Raw genomic sequence first — 22,426 nt, forward strand, 5'->3', positions numbered from 1 at the left:
GAAGGGTGCTTAAACAAGATGATTTATTAATAAAAGAATATGACGTTTTATTCGTGAAATGTCACATCCTTAAGGAAATGAAGATATAAATACAAGATGTTTTAGCCAAGAACAAGACATATTCAGATTCAATATTCTGAACAAGCAATTATAAGATGTAATATTTTATTTGTAAAGAAGGAAAGTGAATCTTAATTTGACTTTGTAATATGATTTCAATTATTTGATTTTAATAATAAAATAAAAAGCCATTTGTTTATTATTAAAGGCATGAGATTTAAATTACAGATGATTCATCCGTTGTAATTATTTTTCAAATTCTGTATACAATTTAAATATTAGATAAGTGGATAGGGTCATTTAGCATCTTGAATATGATCATCATAGATATAGAGAAATATCAAATTGTTTCCGTATCTGTGTCCAATTTGTCTCCCTACTAGAGGAGTTAAAGTGTAGTTTGGATTGATTTAAGATTACATATATATTTGATCTATCGCATTATGATTATTTAATTGTTGACAGTATAAGTGCGTAGAATTTTATAAAGTTGTACATGAAAATCTTCACTGTAGTTGACTCTATTGCCTGGATGAGCAAGGGCATTGGTTTTTTTATTATTGAAATCAGATAATCTATATCTTCCTTCTTACAAGCCTCAAATCCATTATTGACAAGCATACAAAACATCCAACCATTTTAAACTCTTAGCATTCAGTTTCATTTTAATTGAGTTCAAGGACTTTGCCAACTGAAGAACTCTTCAAAGCTTAAATTTGCTTTAGAAAAGCTTTGAACCAAGTGATCAGGTTTGAGGAGAAAGTCTACCCGCCTAGGTGCAGCAGAGCTTGAAGTGTAGGGGAATCAAGGTGATTCTCGTTTGTTGGCCAGAATTGATTGCGGAATCCTATTAGAGAAGTGGCAGACTATTGGATTTTCAATTTGTGGTTTTGGGAACCAACACCCTCATTACCAAGAATGGCCATAACGACTTTATAAATCTTCCTTATTATATGATTTCAACCACAAAACTAGTGAAATGGGTACTGCGCTCCGCTGCTACCATAGCCACAAGAACACCGCTGCCCAAATCCCATAATACTCACTTAGGAACTCCAAGAGAAGTACCATCAAGGAATATAGCAGACCATAATAACACAATTGTAACCCTTAAAAAGCACATTTCAATAAAATAATCAAAATGTTCATTCCTTACAATGTTATCCCAATGTTCCATTACTGGCATGTGTGAAAGTCCACACTCACTAATCATCCACCATTAAATTCCTATTGGGCCTAATCATCCATAATGGAAAACCTATGATCTCCTAGAGGAAAGCTCACATTCATGATCAGTCATCACTTATGAGTTTGGCAAGATCCTACCATTCATTGTTGTCTCTGTTTTCAAATGATTAGTAGATGATGAGTATTTCAATAGAGAAATATCCTTTCTTGCTAGAAAATTCACTGTACGCTGCTCAACACATAATAGGGCTGGACAACATTAACCCTCACTAACTTGCTTTTCAATATTAAACTTTCTTCTTGCATGGCTCAAAGTTTTAAGTTAGGGCTGAAGACTTTTTGTAATGCATTCATTAAAAAAATTGAATCTCCTTCTATAACTATATTCCAACATCCTTCGGCATGCTTAACTTCTAATCCTGCTAGAAGTGTCTCATTCTGCTTCTTTATTTGTTTTTTGGTCCAAATGACATGTGTCCATAGGCACCTTGATCATCCCAAAGCACATGACCAACTCCTATAGGATGGGGACTCTCTCGTGATGCATCATTAAAGTTCAATTTAATCTCTTCCTTTGGGGCTTTCCATTTCCCGGTCTTGTGATAAGGAGCAATAAACCCATTAATGGAAAATTTGGAGGTGACCATGATGAACGGTGAATGAATAGCATATCATCTGACTCAAGAGTTAATGACGTTGCAGGGAAATTTGCAGGTGACCATGATGAATGAACTGTCCGATGGTCACCTATAGAAATGAAATGTCCGACAACATTTAAAATATTTATGGAATATAAAGATGTGTTTGCTTGGACTTACAAGGACTTGAAAGGGGTACTGCCGGAATTATGCGTCCACCGGATACCACTAATAGGAGTAGTACCCATATGGAAGCGGCCATACCAAATGAACAAAAATTATGCTGCACGGGTCACTGATGAGATCAATTGAATGCTTGAAGTAGGCATTTTTTTTAGGGTGCAGACAAGTGAGTGGGTATCATCGATTGTGATATCTCTGAAGAAGGACACCACTCAGATAAGGATATGTGTGGACTTTCGATGCTTGAATGCAGTAACGATCAAGGATCCTTTCTCGATACCATTCACCGATAGCATTTTGGAAGAAGTTGCGGGGCACAAAATCTATTTATTTATGAATGGATTCTTTGGATACAACTAGATATCCATCACGGAAGAAGATAGGCTTAAAACAACCTTCATAGTTGAAGATGGAGTATATGCCTACAATAGGATGCTGTTCGGACTATGTAATACTTCGACAACATTTCAAAGAATTATCTTGCACATATTCGATAAGATGTTAGTCGGGAATTTCAAGGCATTTTTGGATGATTGGTCAATTTTCAGTGCAGAGGACAAGCATTTGACCGCACTCAAAGAATGCATGGAACGATGCAGATGGGCGAGATTGACACTGAATCCAAAGAAGTGCAGATTCATGGTATTGCAGGGGAAGCTATTAGGGCACATAGTATGCAAAGCAGGATTAAAGACGGATCCTGACAAAGTCCAAGTAATCTTGGAAATGCCACCTTCGACGGATGTGATAGGTAAAATCGTTCTTGCGACACATAGGATACTACCGAAGGTTCATTAAGAGCTTTGCGAAAATATCCTACCTGCTTGACAAACTAACCTGCAATGGAGAATCCTAGAAATGGGAAGCGGAATAGAATGAAGCCTTCAAAGGACTGAAAACAAGATTATCTACAAAGCCTATCTTGGTTTATCTGAACTAGGATAAGGAGTTCCATGTCCACGTAGACGCGTCAAACTACGCAATCGGAGCAACGTTGGCACAAACAGATGACCAGGGATTGGATCATCCGGTGTACTTTGTGAGTAGGCTACTATCTAAAGCGGAGAAGAATTACTGTACAACAGAAGGAGAGGCACTTGGAATGGTATATGCTGTACAAAAATTGACATATCTACTGGCGACTCTACTTGTATTTTATGTGGATCATCAAGCACTGTTATATCTCGTGAACAAGCCGATCATCCAGGGACGAATAAGCAGATGGCTATTACTGTTGCAAGAGTTTACATTCAAAATTGTGGTATGGCCTGGAAAAAGCCATGTAAGCGCGGATCATTTATCAAGGATCAAATCGAGAGAACCACCGGAGGGAGTCAACAACGATTTCCCTGATGCGCAAACATTCCAAATTGCCGTACTACCATTTTGGTACACAAGTATCGGGGAATATCTTTTGATGGGACAATTTCCTAGGGAAATGCCGTTGAACGAGAGGAGGAAACTGGTGCTGAGGAGTCAAATATTTCAGTTGATCAATGGGTTGTTGTATAAGATGGGACCCGATCAGATTTTAAGATGATGTGTTCTAGAAGAAATACCAAAGGCGTTGAAGGAAGCACACGAAAGGCCTAGAGGAGGGCACATGGGGCCGGATGCAATTGTGCAGAAGATACTTCTGGTAGGGTTATGGTGGCCAACCCTGCACGACAATGCTAGGGAGTGGGTATGTCAGAGGGCTGGAAAACCATTGAAGAGGGATTTCATGCCTCTAAACCCTTCACACGCACAAGAATTATTTGAATGATGGGGGTTGGACTTTGTTGGACCCTTCAAGGTAAGTAAAACCAGTAGATGCAAGTACATCGTGGTAGCGATGAAATACCTTACCAAGTGGGTAGAGGCGCGAGTCCTACCAAATAACTCTGCAGTAAGCACAACGAAATTCATTTATGAGCAAATCATCACAAGGTACGGAATCCCGCCACTGTTGACAAGCGATTGTGGGGGACATTTTGTCAATCATGTCATCTGACTACTGACTACAGAGTTCAAGATATACCATTCCCTATCGAGCCCGTATTATCCGAGAGCAAACGGACAAGCAGAAGTTACAAATAAAATCTTAGTCGGAGTAATTTATAAATCTCGCGCAGTCGAAGGAGAGGATTGGGAAGAAAAGCTACCATCGGCATTATGGGCGTACCATACTTCATACAAGGTAACCACAGGACACTCCGTTTCAGTTGATGTATGGACAGGAGGCCGTGGTACCAACGGAATTCATGGTACCAAGTTTAAGAATTGCGATTGAAAACAAACTAGGAGATATGGAGAGCGTGAGGGAAATATTGTATAATTTAAATAAACTTGACGAGCGACGACTGCAGGCACAATGGGCCATGAAGGTTACATAGTACAGGCGTAAGGCATGGCATGAGAAGTACTTGAAGTTGAACAAGTTTCAACTGGGCCAACTAGTGTTGAAGTATAATGGGCGCAACGAGATCAACTAGGCAAATTCAAGGTGAAATGGGTAGGACCATATAAAATTCGCGAAGTTGGCGATAATGAAGCAATAAAATATGGACGCTTGACGGGAAGGAAGTGCTTGATGCGATGAATGGGTTGAAGCTGAAAGTGTAACAAATGAATTTTCTGAACTAAAAAGAAAAGAACTAATAACTGATTTCTAGTTGAAATAAAATTAATTACTCAACTAACTTTCGATCATACTCATGAGATATTAACTGAAATAACGATTAATTGAAATAATGATAAATTGAAATAACGTTTAACTGAAATAATGATTAACTGAAATAACGTTTAAGTGAAATAACGATCACTTGAAATAACGTTTCACTGAAATAACATTTAACTGAAATAGCAATTAACTGAAATAACCATTTTCTAATCATTCTTTATATACAAGTAAAGTACATTGCTACCATTTTATTATGATGCAAAAGGAAACAAATGCATGGCAGGGATATAGAAAGAACATACTAAAATTAACTGGCGAGTCTTTAAATGGTTGTGCAAGCATCGGCTTTCGGATAAGAGGAGAAGCATTGAGTTAGGCTTAAGCTCCCAACTGTGGACCATATCCATCCCCACACAATCTTTTGAAAAGAAAGGCCCTCTCTACCTTGGGGTTGGGCTTGGGATACTACTAGTCCAGCCATCCCAGCAATATTGGTGTTTAGAATGTCCGCACAATTATGGACGAACATGTCTAAATAATTAACACTACCGACATCATGTGATCTTTAGAAGGCAAGCACGCCTTTAATGACCTTGGCCGAGGTTTTTGGATGGGTTTAAAATAACCAATCACCATCACTCAACTTGACAACAGGAAACAATATAAATGAACATGCATGAGCTATTTAAAATGATTTAAAATGTAATAAGTTTATGAATCGCATCTAATTTTGATTTCACGTTCTTGCAAATTTCTCAGTGTAACCTGGAGACTCGCACCCCCCTCCCAAACCTTTAAGTACCCATCCCCGAGACGTCCCCGCATTGGGTACTTGAGTACCCAAGCACCCCCACCTCTACCATTTTGCAACCGTGTCGCTGCTGTGATGTGTACTTGAATTTCTATTTGAATTTTGATTTTTGAATGTTACTATTGGATATGTAATACGTTACTATGTTGAATGCCAATGGTTCTAATTCATGTTGCAATTTGCTATGTTCAAGTATTTTAATTTGGTATGTTCTAGTGAACTACTGAAACATCATCGCATAACTAGTGTTTCAAGTTCTTTATGTATACTATACAACACCCCTGTCCGGCCTGTCCTCCCCTTGCAGCCGTCCCTTGGCCATCCCGAAAATGAGGCCCATTTTCCCTGCGTCCTGGCATCCCGAAGAACCATTGTACTGGTGTAACACTGAGATTTCTTCTCACCTCTTCACCCGTTTTTCTTGGCTATTTTGCCGGGTGAGTCCTAGGTGTTTTTAATCTCAAAGTATTTCAACTCATTCACTGAGCTTCAGCTGGTGAAAGAATAATATGGTTCCATTACTGTCATAATATTATTCCTATGACACAAGAACTTCTTCTCAAGAATTTACATTTCAGCAGATTGATAAAGGAGTCTGATTGGAAATTAGTGACATCTTGGCAAGCATTACATTTGAAACAGACTTAATCAAGGAGAGGAAAGTTCATCAATTAAGCAATTCGATTTACAGTCAATAATGAGACATCAAATAACTTCTGCAATTTCAAATGCATGAATAAAGCAATATAAAAAAGGGAAATGCGGATCACGTAACCTGATCACAAAGGTATGAAATTTGGTTTGATTCCATACAACCAACTTCTTTGAATTATGTATCCTACACAAAGCTTATATCAGATAAGTCTCCAACCAAACCAAACATAGCAATAAGAATAGTGGGAAAAAGAGGGAAAACAGAAATAATGATATAAAGGTCGGTTTTTCTCTGCTCTTCCGGTAGGTATATAAAAGATGACATACGAAATATGAAAGGCTTCCAAGAAGCCGTGACCCTTGAGAAAATTAAGGAATTGTCTTCTTGAATCACCGACAACATATGCCAAGTGTACATTTCGGCCTCTTATAAGGAAATAAATAAATATGGAAAAGAACTTGAAGGTTATAAATCAAAAGGATAATTTATAAGCATATTTATTAATTTGCACATAAATATATTTTATTAAGATGACACCATATTAAATGTTTATCCAAGGTCGTACTTATTATGTATATCTAAATACATGTTTAACCTAGAAGATTATTTTATCTTCTTGTACACGCATTTAAATGTATGTATGAAATAGATAAAATCTTGTATAAAAATAATACTATGGTGTCACCTTTATTTTTATATCTATGTGTATGTACATAAATCTGTATTATAATGAATTGATGAGAATGTCAACTATAATCCATTAGAGGTATGTGCTTTAATTATGTTAAGATAAGTAATGTTTTAATGTTTATCTAATAGCTCATGCATGTCCAATGATTGTATTCCGCTATACAAGCCGCTAGGTCCTTACCAAGATAGAGGTCATACCTGTTGATCAGATAAATGGACCAAGGTAGTACCCCATTCTGTAGATCTTGTTAAGCAATGCTTCTCCCCTTCATCTGCTCCTGCAATTACCCGTGCAACAATTTTCCACAATAACACCAAGTTCCATGATAAATCCATAATAACATTTAATATTGATATTAACAAGGAATTTAGTTAATAACCATAATTCCGAAACCAAGCAACTGCTAACTACTATCATCATCATATGAGAGATAATGGATAACGACCATCATCATTAAACAGTTAGACAAAATAATTGATGATAAGCAATTTCATAGGATACAACGGTTATATTTAACTCCCCTTCACATGAATTGGAAAGAAAAATCCATTCAACTCAGCAGTTATCATAATTTCTAAATTAGGTCAAAATTTGGGATGTAACAGAAAGTTTATCATGAAAGAAATAACGTGCCTCTGTGGACAAGCAACTCAAGGACAGTATAAAAATTATAATAAGCAGTAATGTATATATGTAAATATAAATAATAAATAATAATAAAGTAAGAACACATTAAAGCAACCACCATATCAGAAGGCCGTACGACCAAGGAAAAGGACATAAGACCAATCTCAGATATTGTACTGTATGGAGAAGAAGGATGCATCTGAAGGAGATGAACGTACGGCCGGACGATATCAAGGAAAGTAGTAATAAGGAAAACATAAAGAGAAGCTAACCGTACAACTTTGATGAAATTGCAGTGAAGCATGTGTTGGGTTATAACCACCGTACGGCTTGGATGAGTAATCAAAACATCCTTCACCGTACAAACACAAGCTGAAGGCACCGTACAGACCTACATAAGAAGCATAAGCTATTGATACCGTACGGTATCAAGAAAGAACACCAATTGTGAACACTGTACAACAAAGGAGAGAAGGTTGAGATCAAGTGAAGAGTGATACCACATGACCCAGGAAGGAAAAGGTAGATATTGTGTGCAGTGAAATACCGTACAGTATTGAAGGCCCATCCAATAGACACCATATGATTAAGAGGATACCGTACTTCCATACAACCATAACCACAGAGGTACAGAGAGATGAGAAACAGGAAGAGTACACCGTACGGGTAAGAGGCTGTCAACAGTGTTAAAACACATTGTATGACCTTGAAAAAAGAACATAGGCAAGAGCAAAAGACTACTGTACGGCCACAAAAGCTGGATAAAAGAATAAAAACATACATACCGTACAAAAGGCTGTGCAGAGGAGGGCACATCGTACGAAAAGAGATCATAGTTGTAGAGGATAGATACTGTATGACCCCCCTTCCATAAACTAGGAGAAACTAGGCACACCGCGCTATCTATGTACACCGTACAGACGTACGGGCAAGAAATAGACAAGTTATAACATAGTACAACTTTGAGAAGAGGGTTAACAAAAAGAAGTACGTTAGATGGAATGAAATAGAAGGTAGAGGGAATAAAGGCTTTCTCATTGATTAGCAAAGGCATCATATAGATTGAAGAAGTATGACAACAAGAACAAGAGAGGCCGTACATAGCACATGAGCAAAGGGAAGCCGTACGGAAGCAAACAAGCCCTTGGGAAGTTGAACGGAAGAGTTAAGCAATAGACTTAACCGCTTTTTTTGGCAAAGTAAAAGGATAAAAGAGGTGACAATTATGCATTTAGTCAGGAAGAGAGCGTGGAAGAAGAAATTAGAAGAAGATTCATTGAGCAACACAATGAACAGGAATGTGCAATTTACCATCGGGTGTATATATTGCAAACAATACAGGAAAAAAGAAGGCAAGGGCACAACCGGCTGAAACTACACACCTCACACCTCAGAATGTGACATTTTAGGGTTTGAATGGGTTAGAGTGTAGAAAACGGTGGCTAGAGGCCCCGAATGATCACTTTGCGAAGGACAACATACAGAGGGCACAGGTGGAATGGGCGTTGCAGATGACAATATTTTGTATTCGCGACTTCGAGGGTTTTCTTCGCACCATGCTGGAAACCTATGACAGATTCTCGTGAACATGCTCATTTCCTTATTTGGGCCAGAATTTGGTGATATCTTTTAGAGCCGCAGACTTCACCAAGGTATTTGGCATACCAGGTCATGCGTAGGGAGGAAGGAAAATCAATAAAAAACCAAAGAAACTCAATTGGAGAGTCGAGGAGCAATTGGTAGAATTAGTATGTGGGAAACGGCCAGAGGCACAGAGCAAAGCCTTAATGGATTCTTCGAAGGGAAGGGGATTGAAGAAATTTGATGTGAAGGAAGGACATTGGCATTGTCTGATGGACTTAGTAAAGAGTAGACTCATCGGTTCGAATAGGGCGTCAAACATTTCATTTCTGTAGTTGACCATGATGAACGGTATCATGAATGGCATAGTATATGACTGGGCATCCTTACTGGTTGAGTGCATGCAGGAGTTCATGACGCTGCAACGCAAGACGTTTTATATGTCGTACTACGCCATCGGCCTATTCCTCGATGCTACTGCACAGATAATACCCAATGATAGGTTGGAGATCAAGCCAGGTTTGACAGAACTAGGAGAGCCTCCAATGTTGCAATGGAAACATTTGGATACTCCCGGAGGGCAGAAGGCCATCAGGTAGAAGAGGATGCGGCAGGAAGTGGAGAGCTCTGAGCACGGGAACATAGACAGTGGGAGACAGGACACATCCTTCGAGGACACAGACAACTCAGAGGAATTCGAGGACGAGGAGGATGATGAGGAAGTCGAAGTTATCACAATGCTGCCACTACTATTTCTTTACAGCTACCTCTCACTCACACTTAGTGCCCGTAGGTGTTTACATTCTTGGTTTCAGGTAGTTTAGGCAACGTGTAGTCATGACTCCAATTGCCATAGCAGCCAGACCACCGATCACTGTAGCAGCTAGACCAACAGCACGGCCAACACCCCAGCCATCAGGCCTACCAGCAGCTTTACCACCTTCAGGGGGTGCCGAGCCTTTAGTCGATACAACTGTACCAAATATAGTTGTACTGAAGGTAGCGATGGATTGCAGGGCAATCCAGGGGTTGTCCAAGAGACTTTGCTAACTGCACTAGAGGTAGGGGTTGAGATACTTATACCTGATGATGAGGTAGACACTCAAGAGGGAGTGATGGAGATGGAAACAGGTGAGGGTTTGAGGACACATGGTGTTCACTTGGATGTAGTGGGTTCAGATGCAGTGGTTATGGTGGATGCAGCGTTGTTAGCAACGCAAGTAGAGGAGTTGAATAGAGAAAGTAAATCGTAGAGGTTGAGCACGTACTTGAGTACGAGGTTTAACTGCGCACCAACACCACGAGTCACAAACATTCTTACACTTGCGCGGGAAGTAGCCCCAGAAGGAGATCCTGTAGGCACACAGACAGAGGTGGAGAGTCACCTAACGTAGATAGATGGGATACCACACTTCTCCATGGAGAGCACTGCTGAGCAGATGGTAGAAGCAGTGAAGGCGGCCATGGGTATCAAGCAACCTACAGAGGGGCTAGAGACAACGAGGAGAGAGGATGTGGAGACATTTCTCACTGATATAGTGACTTGGGCTCACCGTATGGTGGCCTCAGCATAGACACAGGCCTTGGATTTAGTGCTAAAGGAGCTGGAGCATGTCATATCCCTCATGAGAGTAGGGTGCCCAACTGCCTTTTCAGTCTGCTTTGAGGAGCGCGAGTGGCCCAGAGTAGAGACTTCAGAGATGCGCCAGAATTGGGCCAATACGAAAGAGCCGATTAGGGAGAGCCACATAGAGCCTCTGACTCAGGAGATAGTTTGGATATACCAAGATGCTTATTATGCCCTTCAGAGGAGCTAGGTAGACCAGGTAGTCGTAGAGAGGGCTCGGGAGGAGTTAGCTACTAGGTTAGCAGCGATGAAGGCAGAACTAATTGTAGAGAAGGCAGCTCGGGAGTTAGAGAGAGCAGCCTAGGAATCTGAGAGGAGAACATTTTTTGCCCAGCAGAGTCAGCTACAGCAGGTGGCAGCGGAGAAGGAGAGGGAGCTTGGAGAGATTGCTGAGATGATGCAAACAACCTTGGAGATTTAGATGGAGGCTGAAGCAGATTTAAAGGTACAGACTGGGCAAGTGCGTGAGCTTCGAACGGAGGTGAACGAGCTTAGTGCACGGATGTCTACCACACAAGAAACGCATCCCTCTTCCTAGTTGTCTAAATCTTGATGTAATTAGTGTTTGAGTTTGACTTTTGTTGTAAAAGATGTCTCTATTTTGTTGTCTGGAGATGACTTTACTTTTTGGGGGGGATGATGTTTTTGGTAAAATGTATTATAGCCCATGGGTAGAATTGGTATTCGAAAGGGCTCGTGACGGTTGAGTCACCTCTTCAGGAAAGTATATGTACATCGTCCGAATGGGCTATTGGATCATCATTATCATTGTAATCGTTGTAATTGGAATTGTATATTGCTTATATGAATAAAGTCTCTATTTTGCGTTACATTCTAATACCTTAATGTGATAAGTATCCGTTTACCCTGTACGGTAAACACAGATCTTGTTATTGCTTATGTTGATCCAAAGAAGTCTTATCATAGTAACTTGGCTATTCAAATTTTTATTTCCTTTTCAAAATTGTATGTCTTTCAAAAGATTTGTTGAAAATTGTTGCTTTAATGGTACAGATCAAAAGGATTACTTTAGTAGGATAAATGTGTTAGCATGATTAAATATTCTTGCTTTTTGTTTTCATTGACCTTTGATGCAGGTCATCATTTTGACCTTTTCTTTCATTTAAAAAAGATAACAAGGTTACTGCAAGAATGTCCTTCGATTTAGATGCAGCAACCAATGTTTATTCTTTTGTCAGATTCACTCTGTGCTCAACCCTTGTTAATTTTCAGATTATAAAAAGCAGATTCTGCACTCAGAAAATTTAGTTTAAAAACTGGGTGGCTTAAAACAAAATAGATTCATTTAAAACAATAATTTCTGCCTATGCCAATCTGCAAACACATACTACTGAAAATTTCAACAATGAATATACAGTGTTGAAATCACAACCTACAGCCGTTTTTTCATCAAATCTGAAAAGCACACAGCCTCAGAATGAAACTTTAGAAAAGAGATTATATATGCATAATGATTAAAATTAGAATATGTTCCCTTTAAATAGATGAGCGCACTATGAATCTAATTAAGAGAAACTAGATGAGGTGTCGAGTAAAGTTTCAAGTTAAGCTCACAGTTACAACTCACTGGGAGGGCGCTCAGTTTGACCTAGCAGTCAACTAGTTTGACTAATCAATTGACCTAGTATAAAAACAAATAACATCTAATTAAATTAGTTGAGATCAACTTACATCCACAATTCACTCAAGTCTTAAGCAGTTAACTGGGTCCTAATCTCAAAGAAAACTCAATATATAGCTGGGCTATGTTCCTATATAATCATATCCTATCCTTGCTGATCTCTGAGCTGCATGCAGGTCTAGGTCTGCTGCTGTCAGTGTGAGAGTACTGGCTAAGCAATTCAAGGTGAAAACTGTACTCCCTCTTTCTGAGGAAAGTGGTATCTAACATTCCAAGTTTCTCCCTCAGCATCTCCAACTTTCAGCAACTGAAACAAAAACCTTAACAAAATCAATTTCCTCTGTCTAATGGAATCTCTAGGAAACTGTAGTAAGCGTCTTATCAAGGTTAATTCCCTCTTTACAAGGGTATCCTTTTAATTCCCTCTTTACAAGGGAATCCTTTGACAATAAATTTATCTTGGTACTCTTCAATGCTCACTATTAACTTCATGCAACAAACCAACCAATGATTCCATGAGAGACTTAGAAACTTTCCCCACAAATTTGGAAGGACACTTCCATGCTGGCATCTTGCTATACCTGCTCAACGAGATCAATAAGTAAACCAGAAAGGCTTACATGCCAAACTCCTCTTGCCAACACACAATCAAGTTTAGGGCTGCACTTTGTAATGATCACTTGCTGACCATCAAACTTAGTAATAGTGTAGATCTGTTCTGCAAGAAATTAAAAGAAGTCTCTTCATTAAACCAAGAATGTGCAAGACATTATCTAGCTCAAGAACATACTCAAAGACTGTAGAAGGGGATAGAGTCCAACATGGTAACTAGACATCATTGCCCACGTCCAAAAATACAACGTCAGTTAGCAGATACTAGCCATACCACAAATAGCACCGTACAACCTGCGATGACCCTGTTTTCTGGCTGGGTTGGCTAGCCCCAGAAATTAATAAAATTTAAATACATGTAATTATCAAATATTAAAATAAAATTCTGGGTTGACTTTTCCAGCTTGTGGCATCTTGGGCGGAGTAGCATTTACAATGAATGAGACTCTGCCCCATCCGGGTGAGTCCTTCCCATAGCCACTGGCCAGTTCGCAAGCTTTTACCAATGAACTGACCTATCCGTCCGTTAAAGACCCCTAGGATAACAAAGGGGTGGGAGGCCCCTACTATTCTACGGCTATAGTTGACCATCCTGTCGTTAGCCCTTACCTTCATTATCATTCAGGTAAGTAATGCCTTCTAAGTTAGATAGATTTGAGATAGATGTTTTTCCCCCTACCCTACTATTTTAAGGCAAGGCTCACCCTACCCTACTATTCTTTGTTTTATCCTGCAGGCTGACTTGTTCAGGAATTTGTTTCGGTCAGTTTTCCAATCTTGTTTGACTGAGCAATCTATATATATTTGAGTAGCTGATATGAAGAGGGCCACGGAAGTAATGGCATTATATGAATGCTTGGACCAAAGTAACGTGAATCGGAATCGGCACGGCCGAATCGAATCGTGAATCGGGGGTGAATTGCCGGTGAATCGGCGATGAATCGGCAAATTTGAAAAAACCTTTTAAATGTAAAGATTTTAACAATTTAAGACTTATTTCATGCACCCTTTATTGAATATAACTTAAAAACACTATAACATCATCAAATAGAATCTAACATACATAAACATGAAACATAAAATCCATCACATACGTAACTATGTTATTATTATGTACTAAAATGTAAATTGTATGCTAGCTGAAGTAAATAAAAATCAAATGATCATAATGATTCAAATCATAGAATCAGTAAGATGAAATCATGAAGATCTATAAGACATCAAATCATAAATGTATGTATAAATCTAAGATGAAGATGCATGAAAGTTTGAAACATATGTCTATCAGTGGTTCAGTATCACTATCAATATCTCTACAGTGTAAACAAAATATAAAAACAAGGCTCCAGCTCAAGCCTCATCATCCTCTAGCTCTGCTGCAACCTCAACCTCAGCCTCTGAGTATCCAGTTTGCCTATGAGAAAGGCATGTAAGGTAGGTCCTAGAGGACTGCCGAGCCATGTCCCTTGCATGGGCAATGGCCTCATGAATAACGTCGCTAGGGCCCGCGTCTGTGCGTGCGCGTGTGCGTCTACCAATGCCTGAACGTGCTCTAGCTGCCTCCTTTGCCCTGGCCACAGCCTCAACCTCTACATCCACCTGGTCAACCCACGCGTAGTCTTTCTCAGTGAAGACTGGGTCCACGGTCTTTGTGATCCACTCTGATTCTAGATCAATCTCCTCTAGAATGATTGGAGAGGAGTCAGCGCCCAAAATCTGTCTGATCCTAAGACGAAAGTTGTAATGAACAAAGACAAGATCATTCAACCTCTGCACTGTCAACCTATTTCTCCTCTTCGAGTGGATGTGCTCGAACATGGACCAACTGCGCTCACATCCAGAGGCGCTGCTCGGCTGACTCAGAATGCGGATGGCAATTTTTTGAAGGTTTGGGGTTGTGGCCCCAAACATTTGCCACCATCTATCTGAAATAAGGAAAAAACAAAAACAATTAGTCTCATTTACAAATTACAACTCTAAAATTAATGCATTATATAATCAACTTTAAGTTTAGAATCTAGATTCATGAACATTGAATATATTAATTAATTTTTACCTGGCTGTAGTGTTGTCTGTGCATTTATGGCCATCCTGCCAGAGAAAAGTGGCCCCTCCTTATTGTTGAACTGGTCTAGTTCAACAATCGCAGCAGCGCTATTTTCATTGCTACTCAATCTCTGAATCACTGTGTATAAGCCAGTGAGAACCTTCGCATCCGCCTTGAACTCAGGACGGAAACGAAATGCCGGATTCAGATAGTAAGCTGCTGCGTGGATGGGTCGATGGAGCTGATTCTGCCATCTCCTATTGATGATGTCCCAAATAGGGCCATACCTCTCCTGCACTCCTGCATATTGGGCTTTGATGGCCTCCTTGGCCCTATCCATGCCCTCATAAATGTAGCCCATAGAGGGCTTCTCCCCATCAGCAGTTCGTAGCAAAGCTACAAGGGGCTCAGTGACCTTACATATAAAGTAAAACAAAAAAATTGAGTCAAAACTTAAATATAAAATAATATAACTTAAAGTAAAAGCAAAATACTAAATGTTAAAGTGCAATAAATTTACCTTAAGGATTTCTCTAGCGGGTTTCCAAAAACCATCCTCATCAAATATGCAATCCGCCACATCTAACCCTATAGTGGTCGTAGCATAGGAAGAGCAAATCCACTCTTGTCCAACAAACATGCTCCTCAATCCATCTCTTGATGTCAACAAGGACTGCAAGGTGATGAAATTCGAAGCAAACCTCGTGATACCTGGGCGAGCTAACTCCTTGCCTTTTGTGTGCTTCCTCATTGTGCTAAGGACAAATGCATGATTATAAATGAATTTGAATATGTTTTTTGCCCTTTCCACACATGACTTGACAAACTCAAGTTTGCCAATTTCCTCCAACATGAGGTCAATGCAGTGTGCCGCACAAGGGGACCAAAATATGGTGGGGTGCCTCTCCATCAAAAGTTTACCTACAACAATTTTAAGTCAATTAGAAACTCAAATTTCAAAATTCAAATAAATTTATTTTCAAAATTTGCAAAGTTAAAAGTTTACCTGCTGCAACATAATTTGCTGCATTATCTGTCACCACTTGGATCACATTTTGTTCCCCCACCTCTGCTATAACTTCCTCAATAGCCTCACATAAATATGTGGCATTTTTCACATGTGCGGAAGCATCAATGGATTTTATGAACATGGTATATCCTACAAGTAACAAAACAACGAATTATAATATTAAATGGATCATTAACGAATTAGCATTCAACAAATCAAAATTTACAATGTATGTAGGAAAGTAGAATGATCAATCACCTTCACAGGATACAAGAAAATTGAGGAGTGTTCTATTCCTCCTATCGGTCCAACCATCAGTCATGATGGTGCTACCCTTTGCAATCCATTCCTTTCGGTTCTCCTCGAGGTCAACCCTCATGTCCTCTACCATCTCATCCAGGAGGTATCCGCTCAACTCAGCCTCAGTTGGGGCTTTAAACCCCGGACCACAAATAGCAACTGCATCTATCATATTCTGCCAATAAGGAGCCCTGTCACAAATAAAAGTTTAGATGTCAAAGACTCAAATTATAAAACAAGTAGATATAATTAAAGTTTTACTTTTACTTTTAATTTTAACTTTAAAGAAAACAAAGAAAAAAGAATCAATTACCTGGCTGCAATAAATGGAATGTTGCAAAAGTACCAAAATTTGCATATCTCCTTTTTGGTAGCATCGTGAATCTCCTTGTTCAAACCCATGCCCTCAAGCGTGGGTTGGGAACCAGGAGTAGTGCGGGGCACAAAGTAACTATCCATTCTGTTTTTCCGCACTCTAGGCTGCAATAGGTTGGTGTGGGACTCTGTTTCAGTATGTGATCAACTAGCACTACCACTAGCACGAGTAGAAGAACTAGGATAAAAAGGAGGCCTAGAAGAACTCTCTTCAACACAACCTACGGATGCGGAAGCTGATGCAGATGCAGATGTGGATGCGGCTGCGGATGTGGGAACATGGGAGCCAATACCCCTTAACCCTTCAACTTGCATTTTCCTATTTGCTTTGTCTTTTTCAATTTTTTCTAATGCCATTAAGCAAGTGCGTTTTGCCTCAGGAGTTTGGTGAGTGCAAACTGTAACATCGTGTCCAGGTATAGCAGCAATGTGGAATTTCAATCTATAAATACCCTCGTAAGTTATTTTTTCTTTACAAAACATGCATTTTGTTTGATATTTGGTTCTTCCAGGAAACTCTTCATAATATTTCCAACATTCATCTTTTTTACCCATTGGAATTTGCGAAAAATGAGAGCAAAGGCTGCTGCAATAAATTTTTTTATGTAAAATATCAAAGTTTGAAGCTAATAAAAATTAGAAAACAACAAACCTTAGCTTGCAACTTAGTAAAAATAAAGAACATTCAAGATTTACACTAAAATTCTTGAAAACTATAGAAATTTAACAAAAAACGCATAATACACTAAAAATTTAACAAAAAATGCATAATACACTAACATGCAAAAAAATAAAAAAGCGCTTACCTCTTGCAAATGAGTTGAGGAGTGTTGATATTGGCTCCTTAATGCTCCCAAAGCAATTGATAGGCTCCCCAAATGGCCTGCTGATCTCTTTGGTGCTCTTCCTTCTTGCCGGTTGGAAACCTGTGGCTTTTCTTTTCTCTTCTTCTCTCTCACTTTTCCTCTTTTCTACTCATGCTTAACAAATAGAAGGCCCTTTAGGGTTATAACAAAGAGAATAGGTCAAAAACAAAGTGAAAAAAACAAGTGATTTAAAAAAAAATTTCAACTTCCCTTTTTACATGCCGCGGTTATGGGTACCATCCCACTTGCAAAGGTTATTGAGGTTTTATTTCACCATTATATATGATATTTTCACTTACTGCAAATGTTTTGCAGTATCGTATAGAGTTAGGCAATGTGAAGAAGAGGCATTAAGGTATGTAAAGAAGGAATTTTGGAGATTAGAGCATGCACCATTCATGAATCATATATGAGCAAGTGCAAGAGATATATGAAGGAAATGGAGATACGGGAATGTAGCATGACATGAGTCATACATATGAGTGAGAGATCAGCAATAGAAATATTAAGTATGAGCACGAGAAAAGAAGATATATGAGTAAGACATATAGAGAGAAGATATGGTAAGAACATATATATCTGAGACGTGTATGAATGGTGAATGAAAATTAGTGGAGCACAACACAGGCAGGTGGCCTATTTCATATATACATTCGTAAGTTCCAGAGCTGAATGGTATTATTGTAAGGAAGTATGCATAACATAATGGTTCGATGGATGGGAATTTTGATAATGACTGAAGTCAAATATTCTGGAACTCTTGTTTACTGAGTTGATGTGCCAACCTGGTATATTTCACCATTATAGATTATATTTTCACTTACTGCAAATGTTTTGCAGTATCATATAGAGTTAGGCAATGCGAAGAGGAGGCATTAAAGTATGCAAAGAAGGAAATTTGGAGATAAGAGCATGCACCATACATGAATCATATATGAGCAAGTGCGAGAGATATATGAAGGAAATGGAGATGAGAGAATGTAGCATAACATGAGTCATACATATGAGTGAGAGATTGACAATAAAAATATTAATTTTGAGTATAAGAAAAGAAGATATATATGAGTAAGACATATAGAGAGAAGATATGGTAAGAACATACATATCTGAGACATGTATGAATGGTGAATGAATATATGTACATATTCCTTTCGCTAAATTTGTAATCTTATCATTTATGTTTTCATTGACTTCCTTATCCATCACACGGGGGTTGAACACAACTCTGACTTAGAAATAAGTCAATTCACTGGTCTATATTTTCTTTTAACATTTGTTCAATTGCTAGGACCCTAGTTGGTGGTAATGTGAGGGCCAAACCTAGAGTGAGTGTTGCAGTAAGAAGAATTTAAGGGAGAAGGATAATAGGTGAGCATGGAAGCAATAGTCATGTGTGATAGCGCACACTCAGTGGTAGCTCTTGGGGAAGTAGGGGAGAGAGTTAGGCAGTTGGAGTTGACAATTGGAATGGAGGAATCCCTCTGTTCCATGGTGACATGCGCACCATAGCTCCAACCATATTAGAATCTTGAGGAGAAAACACCATAGGTTGTCGGGAGATTATCCTCCACAATTAAGCCCTAGAGCATCGAACAAGTGACCAACCCGACGCCTTGGCCCACAAGCAACCAAAAGAATAGGGGCTCAGAAGCAACTAACTCAAAAGATGCCCACAAGCAACCAACTGAATGGGCGTCCACTTAATGGATAGGACCCATACTCTTGCATACCTATTGTGTTTCCTTGCCTGTGAAAATCAAATGAATAATGATTAGTCTTATAATTTTTGTTAGGATGCCTAGAGTCTCCCTCAACCAAGCCAAAGGGTGCAAAACATCCATCCAAGACAAAATGACTCAGTCCCGAAGCAATTAACTCAACGGGTGTATACTTAATTGAGAGGACCCATACTTGTGCATCTCTCTAACAGATTCATAAATCAATAGTAAATACAATAATATTGCATACCAATCACTTTCCTTAATATTTTTGATTGATGTAATTCTTTTGAGTTCTATTCAAATCAGATTTTGATCATTTGATTATTTTTGAATGATTGATAGAATGAATTCCTTTAATTTTATGATTTGAGGTATTGGTGAATGATGATTAAGTGATTGTCGATGATTGATGAGTGCATGTAATGATTGTTGTTTGATACATTGGCGAGTGATCATTGAATGAAAGCTGATTTGACAGAGCGATGCTTGATTGCTGGATTGTTTGTTTTCTTGATCCTAAGAGGAAGTGATGATTGATGTGGATTTGATGATTGTTTTCTTGATCTTGCTGATTGATTGTTTGCTTGATTTCATCAAGGGATCAATGATTTATGGATGGGTGAAGGATTTGTTTTGGTAGATTCACGAGTGATGATTGTTAAGTGATCATTAAATGCTTGAAAGTGACTCTCCTTTATAATTTATTGGTGAAAGGGTCACTACCTTTCATAAGAATTGAAAGACCACTTTTCATTGTTGCCTTTGACAACAATATATTATTCCCCAAATTGATTTCCCTTGAATGTCCTCCTCAAATGAAACATTTCTTCCCTTTGAGAGAGTCACACCTTCCATAATTACCACCCTTTGAAAGAGTCACAACCATTCATCATTGCTGTCCTTTGAAAGAGTCACTTTCTTATTTTTCTTCACATTCCTTTCTTTTTCCATTAATCCTTCCTTAATTCCTATACTCCCTCCTTACTTCCCTCCTCCCTGTCCTCTTTTTAATTGAAGTTTTCCCTCCCTTTTATATCTCATGTTTGTGGGATTCACAACTTTTCATATTACACCTTTTGGCCATTCATTAAATCTAAGTTTAAATAATGTTATATTTTAATTTTACTCTTTTACATTTTTAATTGAAATCGTATTTTTATTCTTTAATATTTTAATTTTATTATTATCGTTTATTATTGAATCCTATTTCAAAAAGGGCACATTGCATGACCTCTTGAGGCAATGCATCTGTTCTACAACCTGACTAACTTAGAATTCAGCTAGAGTAGACGTTGAATAAGTCTTGCAATTTGATTCGTTGTTTCTGAAACTATGTACAGAATGTTTAATTGAAGATAGGCCTGTGTTGAGTGTTCCCAATTTCAGCTTTTGGTTGTATTTAGAAAATGTTATACTTTCCAGTGATTTTATTTTCTTTTTAACAGAATTTTTTAGAGAGTTGCTGCAAATTCTTGTTATACGGGCATTAGTCTTTAATCTTTGAAAGGTTTATTCCCATTTCCAATCTACATATGGTTAAAAAGGATATAATATTTTGTACTTTCTTTTGCAGAGTTTATCACAGACTGGTGTAACAGCAAGTGCTTCTATATACAACACGTTAGTTCAGACTCTATGTTCTTGTGGTGAAATTAAATTGGCACAAAAATTCTGCATGGAGATGATTAGTAAAGAACTTCATCCCGATGGTAGGACTTACCATCTAATGCGGGAATACCTTCCGAAGCAGTTCATTCAAAATCAAAGGAAAAAAGGAGACTATTAATTGAAGTTGGAGATATAGTCATCAGTTACAACTGCCTTATATATCAACCAAAGTTGACTTTTTAGACTTCGCCTTTCTATTTGAATATGATCAGTTGGCGCAGTCATTCATCACATGTTCAACAATTTGGTGTTTGCTAGATATGGTGTGTTAATGCCACACTTTTTAAATAGTTGAATAGCAAGACTGATTCAAGGTTAGCATTTCGAAAACAGGATATATCAGTCATGGAGGAGCTACACACTGCAAAGGTTTGATTGATCCAAACTGTGAACCATCTTGAAAGGTCTGTGAACTAGCTGCAAGGGTGAAGCATTATTTGAGGTGGGTAAAATATTTGTAAGGTAGAAAATAATTTGACTGATTTGCTTACATCTATGCTTAAGATAACTCTTTAAAGCAAGGTACATATAGTGTTTATCTGCTTAGCAATTTGTGGCTTCTATGTTGAATATACTAAGCGAAGTCTGCAGGTTTTACATCAAATTGATTTTCATGGCATCAAGGAAATTGTTTGCATTAAATTTCTGATGAGATGATGAAGACAGTTAAGGACTTTGCTTGCAGTAAACATATATCGCTATGCAGAGGTCTGGTGGCCTGATAGGCTACTCAGTTTGAATCCCTTGTGTGAAAGCAAATTCGTGCTTATAAAAATGCTTCTGCAAAACCTGTGAAAGTATTTTTGCATGGACACTTAAGATAATTATGTGATTGATCGATCAGTGTAATCTGAGACATCGATACTACTTTATCTCAGGCTTTTCTACAGGTATATTTCAATTAACAGATTGTGGAAGCTTATAAACTGAGTCATGTTTGTTGATGTTACCCTGCTTCATGAAAAAACAAATAAAATAATACAAACCATCTATTATGATGCAGAGCAATCAACCTTTATGGTCATATTTGACCTATGTTCATGGGAACTAATGACAATGGTGAGATGAAATTACCCCTGTTTAATTTGTTGGACATCTACTGACAAGGATGTGTACCATAGTTACAAGACTTGGACTTGTCTTGGACTCGGCAAGCTGATTTTTGACTTGGACTCGGCTCGGCAAGGACTTGGCTATTGAAAAACTCAGAAAATTTTAAGATTTTCAAAGATTAAAACTTTTTTCATGTATCATTTTCTCAATTAACATCAAATTATAATAATTGAGATAAATAAAAGCTATTTTGCACACATACACAAGTTTACATTGATCACATAAGTACAAATGCAAAGTTCTAAAGGAAATAAATCCATGCAGATAATAAATAGATGGGTTCACTTTTTCAATTGTAAATGTTAACAGCTAGTATATGGTATCGAATACAGATCAACTTTTAATTCAAT

General features: G+C 38.3%; 2 protein-coding genes across 5 annotated transcripts in view; one reads left to right on the plus strand and one right to left on the minus strand.

Annotated features, from left to right (window-relative positions):
- The window catches only part of EMB2076 (Pentatricopeptide repeat (PPR) superfamily protein), a 46,038-nt gene extending 23,825 nt beyond the window's left edge, over nucleotides 1-22,213 (plus strand). The window contains exons 2-4 of one of the 4 annotated variants that reach the window (XR_016362962.1): nucleotides 20,869-21,405; nucleotides 21,555-21,853; nucleotides 21,967-22,213. Coding sequence is in view for 1 of the 4 variants with exons in the window: in XM_089823160.1 (XP_089679286.1) it covers nucleotides 20,869-21,081 (213 nt within the window). In the remaining 3 variants the exon portion in view is untranslated. The other 3 variants (XR_016362963.1, XR_016362961.1, XM_089823160.1) reach the window with 3 other exon arrangements.
- LOC149570579 (uncharacterized) lies at nucleotides 12,504-15,941 on the minus strand. The gene is made up of 5 exons (XM_089823443.1): nucleotides 15,545-15,941; nucleotides 15,034-15,439; nucleotides 14,431-14,659; nucleotides 12,871-12,946; nucleotides 12,504-12,662 (listed from the first exon to the last, which is right to left on the minus strand). The coding sequence occupies exons 1-5, from the start codon at nucleotides 15,932-15,934 to the stop codon at nucleotides 12,504-12,506; spliced, it is 1,260 nt and encodes a 419-aa protein (XP_089679569.1). The 5' UTR covers nucleotides 15,935-15,941.
- Nucleotides 22,214-22,426: the final 213 nt, after the last annotated feature.

Source organism: Cupressus sempervirens, chromosome 3 (assembly GCF_028749045.1).
Source record: "Cupressus sempervirens isolate cs-2001-9-10 chromosome 3, ASM2874904v1, whole genome shotgun sequence".
Taxonomy (NCBI): domain Eukaryota; kingdom Viridiplantae; phylum Streptophyta; class Pinopsida; order Cupressales; family Cupressaceae; genus Cupressus; species Cupressus sempervirens.